The 13,315-nt window shown below is 41.2% G+C and overlaps 1 protein-coding gene across 1 annotated transcript in view; it reads left to right on the top strand.

Annotated features, from left to right (window-relative positions):
- Positions 1-13,315, top strand: part of cntnap2a (contactin associated protein 2a) — a 476,610-nt gene that overhangs the window by 451,430 nt on the left and 11,865 nt on the right. Inside the window, exon 24 of the mRNA XM_061805953.1 lies at positions 6,575-6,668. Within this exon, the coding sequence (XP_061661937.1) occupies positions 6,575-6,668 (94 nt within the window). The remainder of the gene's footprint in view (positions 1-6,574; positions 6,669-13,315) is intronic.

Below are 13,315 nucleotides of genomic sequence, written 5' to 3'. Positions count from 1 at the left end.
GTAGCTACCTTGCAGACTCAGCAAAACACCTTTATTTTCTGGCATTCAAAAGCCAGCAAGCCTTTCTCCGAAGGGGAGTTTCTTAAAGAGTGCATGGTAGAGACAGCAAGTATTTTATGTCCTGAGAACAAGAACAAATTCGAAAAAATTAGCTTATCACGCAGGTCAGTGACTCGCCGTGTTGAAGTCATTGACGAACAGTTAACTAGCAAGCTAAACAAAAAAGCGGAGTCATTTACATTATATTCTTTGGCACTGGACAAAAGCCATGATATAAAGGACACCGCTCAGCTTTTAATTTTTATCAGAGATATTAATGAGAATTTCAAGATAATGGAGGAGTTTCTGGATATGGAATCCCTGAAAGGAAAAACACGTGAAGAGGATTTATTTAACAGCGTGTCAGCGGTCATACAGAAGCACAAGTTACCGTGAAGTACGCTCGCCAACGTTACCACAGATGGATCACCAAATCTGAAAGGAAAAAACGTTGGGATGCTCAAGAGAATTCAGGACAGGGTGAAAGAGGATAACCCTGAGCAGGAGGTAATTTTCCTACACAGCATAATTCACCAAGAAGCACTGTGTAAATCCGTGTTGCAGCTTGACCACGTCGTGAAGCCCGTTGTGAAACTCATTAACTTTATTCGAACAAGGGGACTTCACCATCGTCAGTTTATTAATTTTCTTGAAGAAACTGATGCTGATCACGCGGACTTACTGTACCATTCTAATGTCCGCTGGTTAAGTTTGGGAAAAGTATGTCAACGTGTGTGGGAGCTCAAACAGGAGATTATTTCATTTTTGGAGCTACTTGAGAATACTGACAATTTTCCTGAGCTGAATGACACAGATTGGCTTTGTGATTTAGCTTTTACTGTGGAGGAACTGACACACATGAACGAGCTGAATGTGAAGCTACAAGGGAAACACTAGTTTGTTCATGAAATGCAAGCAAACGTCAGAGCCTTCAAAACCAAGCTGGTTGTATTTTCAAAGCTAATGTCAGACAAGTCATTTGCTCATTTCCCCACACTGGCTATGTTAAAAGAGGCCCCACGACATGTGAAAAAAATATAGGAAAACACTGGATGACCTGCATGAGGAATTCTGCCGTCGGTTTTGTGATTTTGGGAAAACTGACAGGGCGCTTCAGCTGGTGTCATGTCCCTTTTTACACGACCCGGAAACGGCGCCACAGGAGTTGCAGTTGGAACTGATTGATCTCCAATGTGACGTGGTGTTAAAGGACAAGTTCAACTCCCTGAAACTGAATGAGGTTTATGCTTCATTAAGTGCAGCCAAATTTCCAAACATCCAGAAGACGGCACAGAGGATGCTGGTGTTATTTGGCTCTACATATGTGTGTGAGAACACCAACAAAGCACTCCATAGATCCCAGATGAGTGATGAACACCTCAGATCTATTCTGACAATTGCCACAACAGAAATACCACCAGACTTCGATGCACTGGCTAAAATGGGTGATCAACAACACTGTTCTCATTAAAAGGTATGTTAATACTTCAATGGTTTTTTCTGTTTATGTTTGATATGTACTGTTAACAAATGCATTTTTTTATATGTATTGTATCTTGTGCTGACCCGACCCATGTGTCAAATTTTAAAAGTCAATGTGGCCCCCAAGCCAAAAAGTTTGCCCACCCCAGCTCTAAATTGCCCTGAGATGTGATTGTGAGTGCGAATTGTTGTCTGTTTCAATGTGGCCTGCGTTGGGCCGGCAACCAGTTTAGGGTGTCTCCTGCCTCCTGCCCGAAGATAGCTGGGCAAGGCTCCAGCAGTCCCACGACCTTTGTGAGGATAAGTGGCTCAGAAAAAAGGATGGCTGGATGAAATAATCTGTTGTGTCATCAAAGTTAATTCTTCCTTGTTAACTTTCCTCCATGTTGCTGCTCTCCTGATTTCCATCCATCATACGAGATTTCAGCAGCAATAGAGTACAGAGTGAAAAGGACCTGGAAAATCTACTAAAGTACAGTAACTAAGTATTCATGCTTCATTCATTTCCACAACTAACAAATACAATTTTCTTTTCATCACCTCATTTTGGATTAGTTGTTTCTGGATCCGCCAATCAATGTTTAGCCCAGTGTTCAGCCATAAACTTAAACACCCCCAGTAGGTAACGTTTGAATGAGCATTTAGAGACACCATTGGCCACATGGATTTTAAAGAGAGGATGAAAGAAGGAAACTGCAAATTAACATACTGTCACCAGTTTTTTAACTTACCTACTGTTCCCACAATGCCTTCTCTTCAGATATCCACTCGTGTTACATACATATACAGTTGATACAAATACATACACTGTACTGCAATGACTTGCAGTCAAGTCATCAACAGAGCCAGCAGCACTGCTTCCTCGTGGATAGAAGGACAGGCCTTCCTACACCAGTGAATATTCTCAATTTGTGTGTGAACATCTTGAAAATTGTATTTCGTTTGTCTGAAAAATTAAATGCCCCTGCCCCTTCATCCATAAACGGACTTTCAACAATTCACAAGCAGAATGAAATGTTTACAAATAAGTTGTGATCAATGCACTCCCAATATTTAAAAAATGTGTAAATTGCAGATGTATTTTTGTAAATAATTTTGAGATAAATCCCTCCCACTACTCTGGCATTCCAAAAATATGTTAGGTTAATTAAAGACTTTGAATTGTCTATACATGTGGATGTACAGTAAATTTGAATAGTTGTTTGTCTACAAGTGCTCTCCTATTGGCTGGTAACCAGTGTTAGGGTGTAGCAAAGTCAGATGGGATAAGCTCCAGCTCATGTGTAACTTTAATGATGACATGTGGTATAGAAAGCGAATGGATGGATATTGACATGCATGTCTGAGATAACAAAGATGTACAATGACGTTAAACTTCTTCTGTAAAGAATTTTTGATTTCAGTGTTGATGGGTTATGCCCTGTACTGGACAACGAATCATCTACCTTTAGCTCAGCAACCTTGCATAAAATGACTTAGATCATTAAATACTGTCATTCCCAATCAGTGTTAAAGAAGGAAATTATCCAATTTTATGTATATTATTACAAATAATTTATTTTTTCCCCCCATCTATAGCCTCTGTAAGATGTATAGTGACAAGCAGAACAATTAAATGAAGTACATTACAATTGGCCTGTGTATCAATCTGTTGCTATTCACACAACTGGTCCATTTCCTTATAAAAGCTTTTTGTTCAACCAAACAGACTCAGACTCCACAATGAGAAAGTGCATGCGTGAGTACATTGAGATGAGATTGTGTTTTATTTTTTTCATTATATATTATCGGGTTTTTATGAAAATTATGTTTTGTGGTGTATCAAGATATTTTTGTGTCAGCTATAAGCCTTTGCTTAACAAAGTTTGGTAAACTAATGTAAAACGTGGACCGTGGTAAATCGTTGTGCTTCTCTGCCTTCATGGGCTCTCAAGGTGGTGTCAGATTTGGGTGTCTGCTGCCCCCAAGTGGCCATATAAACCAGGTTTTGTTTTATTTATATATATATATTTTTTTTTGTTGTTTTTTTTTTTGTCATTGGCTGGAACAGATTAGTGAGGCTGCCAGGCCTGCCTCTGGATCACACACAGTGTCCTGACTGAAACGGAATTGGAGAATTTCTGTGAACCTGTAGAGGCCCGCAGACGAGATATTGAGACCTTCTTAGATTAGATAGTAAAAAAAGGTTTGGTAAATCTGAGACGATTACCCAACTCACAGTTTGTGAATAAAAACCCAGATGATATCAATGAACTCATCAGTTACAAAATGAGGCAAACCTACAGGATATCTCAAATGAGATTTGTGTAAGTATTAGTAATTATTTGATTGCAGGTTTCAGATAAGTATCAATCTAGTAGTCCATCCATCCAAATTCAACAGCGTTTGTCCTCGTATGAGCAATGGATGAGATATGGTGCCTATCCCACCTGACTTGGGGCAAAAGGAATGGTCGCCATCCTTTTGCAGTACACGTACTATGAGTAACAGTCAAAACGTGATGAGCCCAATTTCATTTAACCTCGTAATAATTGATGTATGGAAAAAATAATTTTGTAGTTTTAATACATTTTTGATGGTTTAGTGAAAAAGAAAAAAAATGATCAAGCCTGTCCTCTTTCCTGTCAGCCGTTTTGAAAATGACATTCATTGTAGGATGCCTGTCAGGAGCAGAGAGGTTTCATTGAATTTCTTGCATCAGATGGGAAAATACCACTAAATATTTTCAAAAGTTTGCAAAATGTTTATGGGGAAGCTGCAGTAGGCTACACCATAGTCAAAAAGTGAGTGTCCAGGACCTAAGGCAAAGAACAGGAGCCTCATTTAAGCGATGTCTGTGTGTGAATTCATCCATCCATCCATTTTCTGAGGCATTTATCCTCACAAGGGTCGTAGGAGTACTGGAACCTATCCCAGCTATCATCAGGCAGGAACCGGGGTAAACCCTGAACTGGTTGCCAGCCAATCGCAGGGTACATAAAGGCAGACAATTAATCCATCCATCTATTTCCTGAGATGCTTATCCTCACAAGGGTCACAGGAGTAGTACTGGAGCCTATCCCAGCTATCATCGGGCAGAAGCCGGAATAAACCCTTAATTGGTTGCCAGCCAATCGCAGGGCACATTGAGACAGAGAACAGTCGCACTCACAATCACACCTAGGGGCAATTCAAAGTCTTCAATTAATGCATATTTTTGGGAAGTGAGAGGAAACCAGAGTGCTCATGCAGACACGGGCGGAACATGAAAACTCCACACAGACGGGGCCGGATTTGAACCCGGTCTTCAGAAGTGTGAGGCCAACACTGTGCACCTGCACCTCTTTTCCACTGTGTGTGAATTCTCCAGTTCTTTTTCAACCATCCCCCATATTAACCTGATAAGGCACCATTAAATGATAACCTTTTTGTACCTTTAAAATTAGGAGGTAGGAATCACTACTTGTGATGGACAAGTCAAGCAAGCTATTTAAAAAATAAAAAAAAAAAACTGGTTAAATGCGCAGCCTACAAAACAATAATTAAGTTCATGGACTAATGATGTTCTGTTGTTTACAGCCCTCTTCAAAAATGATTTATCTATGATGGGACTGTTGATGTCCAATAGTTATAATTAAGGAAACAAATAATATTACAGTAAGTGCATTCTCAGTGCATTGAAACTTTAGTGTGAGGATTTTGCTACAGTTGATGTTGCTAATAGTTCAGGGAACACATTTTGGATGTTTTTTTTTTTTTTTTAAGCTCCACCTTGAATATGTTCCTTATTTACGCTTAAAATCTTCATTTCCTCTTGGGGATAAAAATATATATATATTATTTTTTTTTAACCTAAATGGTGGACTAAAAAAAAAGAGCTTTCAAACAATTGTGGCTATAATTGACAAAGTTTGGTAAAATGAGGTTGCAGCTTCCCTCAGTGGACCTTTTTGTTGGGGTTTTGAGACCCAGACTACCCTCGTTTGGCTGTGCAGCCAATTTGTTTTTTCAGATAAAAGTAAATAAGCGACGTGCAATTTAATCCTACCCCATTATTCCGCCCTCCAGTCAGCATGCAAAACAAAACACACACAGTGCTCTACCGAGACTACTCATTTGGGGCGAATCAAATTTGGAGAGCGTGCGTGTGTGTGTGTTTAAGGGGTAAAATTATCTGGTACAGAAAGGGTTATGAGTATAATAGCACACACGCCTCTGTGAGAGTTTAGTTTGGATACCATCTAATCTGTCACAGCAGGATTTTCAGTAACTATAAAGTAACAAAAACATATTTTTCATCTGGCCCCTAAGCTTCTGTCTGAGGTTGTTGCTATGCATTCAGCAGTCTTGTGGAAGCTCAGATGCAGTCCTCTGGCGAGCATTGAAAAGAGTACAAGTGGAGAGGAGGGATGGTGGGCGGTGAGGGGGATCTTTTATATCTTGAACACACACACACACATGCACGCACTGAAAGCAATTTGTGGGCTTGAAATGATTCCCGTCAATTGCAGCTGGCTGCAGCCTTCAGGCTAATTACAAACTTCACTGAAAGAGCAATAACAAGTTAATTATGTTTCAGGATTATTAAAGTGGTGTATTCCCTCCCTCCATCAGCACCTCTGTTCTCCACTGATGCGCTTCTCTGTAAACATGTTGGCTGTTCTCCCTCTTTGTACATTCTTGAGGGAGGAAAAAAACTATCAATCTGTTTTTGACTTTACTGTATATTAGTGTGTGGTTATTTCTTCAGTGTAATAGAACCAGCCCTACATCCTCAACTGGCTTGCCTGAACCAAAAATATAATAATACTGTACCATAAATATATGCAAGTATGGACATATTTTCACTAGTTTCTAAATGCTTTTTAAATTGATTTGTAGACATAAGGATTAAAAGTCCCTTATTAAATCGAGTAAATTATCTTACTTAAATTGTATGTTGTATGTTGGCTAATGATCCATGCCCGGACCAGGTTGACCAAAGAGCTGCGGTCAGTACTTCTAATGATGCAGATGTAAATTTCGTTAACCTCTAACTGTCTCCCAATCTTCGCTATGTCCCTCTCTGGTTCAGTTGGATCATTACCCTGCAGTCAGCTACACCTTCCCAGATGCCGCCGACACCAAGTTCAACCTGGTCAAGACGCTTTTCTTGGGCAAAGTTTATGGTGAGTTCGGAGAATGCATTTAACAATAGAAATAAAGGGAATTACCCTTTACATAATGTCCATCATCTATTCCAAATGTTATTACAAATTGAATTTTCTGATCCAGATTTTGTGGATCTCCATATACTCGAATGTACTATATACGCACACATATATATATATCCATCCATTTTTTTGCCGCTTATCTTCACAAGGGTCACAGGGAGTGCTGGAGCCTATCCCAGCTGTCAACGGGCTGGAGGCAGGGTACACCCTGAACTGGTCGCCAGCCAATCGCAGGGCACATGAAGACAAATAGCTGAACTCACAATCACACCTAAGTGTCCAATTAATGCTGCATGATTTTGGGATGTGGGAGGAAACCGGAGTGCCCGGAGAAAACCCACGCAGGCACGGAGAGAACATGCAAACTCCATACAGGCAGGGCCGGGATCGAACCTAGGTCCACAGTATTCGGCCACCTCGAACTTTTCAATCTTTCGCCACATTTCAGGCTTCCAACATAAAGATATAAAAAATACAAGTTTTTGTCAAGAATCAACAACAGGTGGGGCACAATCGTGAAGTGGAACGAAATTTCAGGAAATTTTATACTTTTTTAACAAATAAAAAACTGAAAAGTGGGGCGTGCAATATTATTCGGCCCCTTTACTTTCAGTGCAGCAAACTCACTCCAGAAGTTCAGTGAGGGTCTCTGAATGATCCAACGTTGATTGATGATGATAAAGAGAATCCACCTGCGTGTAATCAAGTCTCTGTATAAATGCACCTGCTCTGTGATAGTCTCAGGGTTCTGTTTAAAGTGCAGAGAGCATCGTGAAGACCACGGAACAAACCAGAAAAGTCTGAGATACTGTTGTGGAGAAGTTTAAAGCCGGATTTGGATACAAAAAGATTTTCCCAAGCTTTAAACATCTCAAGGAGCACTGTGCAACCAATCATATCGAAATGGAAGGTGTATCAGACCACTGCAAATCTACCAAGACCTGGCCGTCCCTCTAAACTTTCACGTCAAACAAGGAGAAGACTGATCAGAGATGCAGCCAAGAGGCCCATGATCACTCTGGATGAACTGCAGAGATCTACAGCTGAGGTGGGAGAGTCTGATTGTGACAACAATCAGTCGTACACAGCACAAATCTGGCCTTCATATTCATTCATTCATATTCCTAAAGGACAATGATCCAAAACAAAAAGCCAGATCTATAATGGAATGATTCACAAATCAATGTATCCAGGTGTTAGAATGGCCAAGTCAAAGTCCAGACCTGAATGCAATGGAGAATCTGTGAGCAGAGCTGAAGACTGCTGTTCGCAAACGCTCTCCATCCAACCTCACTGAGCTCAAGCTGTTTTGCAAGGAAGAATGGGCAAGAATTTGCTTTGTGCGGATAAGCGGCTTGGATAATGACTAGATAGATAGATAGATAGATAGATAGATAGATAGATAGATAGATAGATAGATAGATAGATAGATAGATAGATAGATAGATAGATAGATAGATAGATAGATAGATAGGCAGGCGGCACGGTGGTTCAGCTGGAAAGCGTTGGCCTCAGAATTCTGAGGTCCCGAGTTCGATCCCATTCCTGCGTGGGTTTTCTCCAGGCGGTCCGGTTTCCTCCCACATCCCAAAAAATGCAACATTAATTGGACCCTCTAAATTGCCCCTATGTGTGATTGTGAGTGTGGCTGTTTGTCTTGATGTCCCCTGTGATTGGCTGGCAACCAGTTTAGGGTGTACCATGCCTCCTGCCTGATGACAGCTAGGATAGGCTCTGTGACCCTTGTGACGATAAGCGGCTAATATGATGGATGGATGGATGGATGGATGGATGGATGGATGGATGGATATACAGTACTGTATATAAAAGATCGAATGGCTGGATTTTCCTCAACATAGTGCATTTCCACTTCAATCCAGCAGAGAGCAATAGAGACCTATCTCAACAAAGCCTCTGTTGATTTATCTGTTTTGTCGTTATTTTCCGTTGATTTTGTTTATTTCTTGAAACGGAAACTCAACACTAAGGTAACTCTTGCAGTTTGGCACAACGGCAAACGCTCATATCGCTTTCAAAGTGGTTCACTTGTGTCAGAGGCCAATTTCTCAATCATCTAATCGTCAGTGCCCCCCAAAATGCATCATCCCTTTAGTGTTGTGTAAGGACTGCAAGTCAAAATGTTTAAATGTTTTGTCACTGGCAGAAGACTGCTTAAATAGCCACGATGTCCACCTTTCTGGCTTGGCCCAGTGATTCAGTGATATTTGGTTAATGTACAGTAAGGGGGAGGGGAGGGTTTGTCTCCCTGACAGAATCCTACAAAACAAATCAGAAAACTGGATTTTATAGAAAGCTTTCTGCACTTATACTGCTAAGGAAATTATAGCCACTGATTTCATATATGCAGGTACAGTATATCATATGTAGCTACATCTGTATACAGGTATGTACAGTATGTGTACTGTATATACGATCGCTGGTGTCAGTCAGATTCCCAGCATGTCCAACACCATCATTTTTCAGGCAAAAAAAACTTTCATTTTTGTTGAGCCATAAAGAGTAACTTTGCGTAGTCAAGAGTGTGAGCAATTTTCAACACTTGTGATCAATAATTTGTAAAAACAAAATTTTGTTTGTAAATTGTAATTTGTAAAAACAGCACATCCACTTTGGTAACAGAACAATAATATCAATTCATAAAAAAATACATAAAATTGACAAAATGTGGGGACAGGAAATTTCCGCCCAAGGGAAGGGATATGTATTGTATTTGGAAGCAAGTATACGTGATGGCGATTATCTGGCACAATCCTGCCAAAGCCTTCAGCCACGGTGTAAATACAGAGTGTACATGTTTTTACATAAGTGGGAATTCCAGCTCACTGATAGTGTCCATATGTACCCTGCAACTGAAGGGCAACCACTTCAGGAACTTTTGCCCAAAACTAGCTAGCATAGGCTCCAGCACTCCCACCATCCTTGTGAGGATAGCAGCTTGGAAAATGGATGGAAATAGAATTAATTAAATTATATAGTTAAATTATAGGAATTTACTATTTGGAGGTTGAGAAGGGATGAAACTCATTTATTTGTATTATTAACCAAAATGTTTCAGTAGTTGAACAAATCGGACTTGGAACATTTCACAAGAATGCATTATGTTGGAACCCTGGGGTTCCGCACTATAAATAAATAAACAAACAAACAGGCTCCATATAACCGGTTAGAGTGTTGACCTCCCAGTTCTGAAGACTGGGGTTTGAATCCCAGCCACCTCGATCTATTGAATTGATCGCTGTATCATTTGTATCTACTCTTTTATTTATTATTGCATGTAACCCGAGTGAGGATAAGCAGTAAGCTAAACTGATGCATGGATGGATTTTTTTTTGCAATCATTCTTCGTGCTCATTGGTCTACATATTGGCCCTTAAGCAATGAACATATTGTATCTGAGGTACAGCACGTTCAGTCAAACATTTTTAAGTTAGCTTTTATATCAGGGACCCAGGAAAGACAAGAAGAAAATATGTGAAAAGAGAGCAAGGACAACAACAGACAGGAGGGGAAAAAGGCCACTGTGAGCAAACACTTGCAAATCTGTTTCTGGATCCTTTCCTATTCTGCACCGAGGTCCCAGAGACAAAGGAAGCTATTGAGAGACTCATCACCCTGATGGTTTTTCGGAGACAATGAGGCTTTGTTTGATTGGTCATTATCATACAGTATGCGCACTGAGTGATGTCGCCTCTATCGCTGTCCATTGAAACTTCTTTTGCAGTCATAGGAATCTCATTGCGAGATATGCTTATTGTTACAGATCCCTAATAGTAATAGTAAAGTAAAATGTTATGGCCAATGATTAGAAGTTGGATGAGCTTTTTAAATAAGAGTTTTGACAACAATGCCGGCGCCGCCAGCATGCGCACATCAACACATTTAGCACCTCTGACTTATGCACTTCATGAAGTTATTATGACGCAGATCTTTTGTAACGCGGACTGAGCTTTTTATGATTGCTGCTTTTAGGAAAAGTTGCTTGAGATTGGTGACTATGTCTAGTTAGCTATTTAGCTCGTGTTACACGCCTCTAACCTGTCTTGTACTTCTATTTAATAGTTTTGCGTTGTCTTGTATTGTGTGTGATTAAACTGTCTTAAACGCAATAGAAGTGCTTTGTTATATGTTGCCGGTTTGGCCAAGGGGATTTATTCTAAATTTCCGGTCACCTCACTCGATTGTGAGACATTCTCTTCTTCGAAAAGAGCTTCCGTGTCAGAAAGGGCGTCGAAAAATCCGAAAATCTCTGTTGTTCGTCTCCCATAGCAGGTGGAACAGAGTCTTCTTAATGTGATTGTCTCAGTGACATTTGTAAATGACGTTGCAGGCAATATGGCTGCCACTGGGATGTCGAGTGAGACTTCTGCAGCATTAATGGCACGCTCTCCGGTCATTTTTTTCCCCCATATTGACATGTCCATTATCCAAGCCGCTTATCCTCACAAGGGTTGCGGGAAAGCTGAAGCCTAGCCCATCTTATCACGAACCAACGGTGCACGGGCAGACCCAAATGCAGGAGTTCCAGGCAGAGGCAAAATGTCCAATGTTATTCAGGAAACTAGTCAATACCAAAAGGCATTCCAAAATAAGGCAGAGGCACAAAATCGTTAGGCTAGGCAGGGTCCCAAAAGAGATACAGCAAGGTCCAATGACTATAGGGCAAACTAACAAGCTTAACAGGACATGATCAAACCAAAGGGCACAGAATCGCTGTGACTAGGTGTTACTCTAACTTACGCACAAAAGCAGAGAGTCCCACGGGCAGTGAATGCAACTCACTAATACAAGCCAACGAACTCTCAAATGCCAGTGACTCCAACTAAATGCTTGGTCTAATTACAGTGCCTAATACGAAACAGCTGTGACAGGTGACAGAGGTGACACCACCCAGAGGAGTGGCCTGGCCACGCCCCTCTTGGCAGTGGCCAAGTCTTGCTCATGACACCAGCTAACTTCGGGCAAAAGGCGGACTACACCCTGAACTGGTCGCCAGTAGGTCGCAGGGCAGATATCGACACCATCATTGAGTGGGAATCGATCCCATGCTGTTTGCACCAAAGGCAGGCATGTGTACCACTACAGTGTGGCCAACCCTGGGCTTGCGAGCCTCATGCAGCTCTTTAACTAGTTTCATGCGGCTTTTTAGGAGCTTTCACATGACATGCATCAAAAATGCTTGGCTGGCGCTGTCATTCCCTCCCCCTACAGCACACTGACCATGTAAGCCTGTTTGAGTGACGTCAAACGAGCGACAGAGAATCTTTGGTGTGACATCATTTGTGTTGTAAACAATTTCCGTCAAGTTACCTCTTGAAATGGCAGGGGAAAAATGCACAGCCAAATGAAAATATGAAGAAGAACACAGGACGTTTTTCCTAGAGTGGGAGAGTTTATATTTTTGGGTGAACGTAATGGCAAGCCGATCTGCCTTATATGTCACGCAGCATTAGCGCATTTAAAAGCTTCAAATCTTCAGCGTTTCTTCAGCTCACTCCACCTTAACATCGAACAGGAATTTCCAAAAGGGACTGAACTTCGCAAGAACAAGTTGGTCGCTTTGAAAAGCCAGGCAGAAAAGCAGGTGCAGTTTTTCCAAAAATTTACAAAACACTCGGATACCGTAACGCTTGCATCATATCAGCTGGCTTTAAACATAGCACAGGCTAAAAACCCATACAATGAAGGGGACTTCATTAAAAAAATGCCTCATTGACTCCTTTGAAATCTTGGCTCCTGGAGACGACAAATTAAAATGGACCGTATCAGACGATTAACTGTCCAGCCACAGTGTTGAACGCAGAATATCGGATATTAATACAGCTGTTGAATCACAGTTGCTCTCTGACCTTCAAGCATGTGAGTATTTTAGTGTGGCATTGGATGAGAGTTCTGACATACAAGACAAGCCTCAGTTGGCAATATTTGCACGGTCTGTGTCAAATGAATGTATGATCAAAGAAGAACTCCTTGATATTGTGCCATTAAAAGACAGAACCAGTGGCATAGATGTGAAAGAAGCAATGATGGCTGCGTTTGCAAAAGCAAATCTGCCCATACCGAAACTAACTGCAATAGCCACGGATGGAGCGCCAGCCATGATCGGATCTGTGAACGGGCTTGTGGGGCTGTGCAAAACTGAACAAACATTTCCCAACTTTTGGAATTACTACAACTGAAAAGACCACAGATTACGTTCCTCGTCGACCCATTTAATGCGGAGACAGACTGTTTGAAAGCCCCGCTCGTCACAGATGAGGCTGCGGCTGAGTTGGAGATGATCGACCTTTGTGAGGAGGATCAACTGAAAGCTGTTTTAAGGGAAGGGACCGTTGAGTTCTGGAAAAGTGTGCCAATTGAAAAATACCCCAACATCAAACGAGCTGCTCTTAAAATACTGTCCATGTTTGGGTCAACATACGTCTGCGAGTCTGTGTTTTCTACCCTGAAATGTGAAATCAAAGCATCAATCCGTTCCGACTGACACTCATTTGAAAGAATTGGTTAGAGTGGCAACAACAGAATACAAGCCAGATTTGAAGAGGATTGTTCAAGATAAGGAATGCCAGAAGTCTCACTAAGGA

Source organism: Syngnathoides biaculeatus, chromosome 19 (genome assembly GCF_019802595.1).
Source record: "Syngnathoides biaculeatus isolate LvHL_M chromosome 19, ASM1980259v1, whole genome shotgun sequence".
Lineage (NCBI taxonomy): Eukaryota > Metazoa > Chordata > Actinopteri > Syngnathiformes > Syngnathidae > Syngnathoides > Syngnathoides biaculeatus.
The sequence above is the reverse complement of the archived record's forward strand: the minus strand, read 5'-3'. Positions and strand labels throughout refer to the sequence as shown.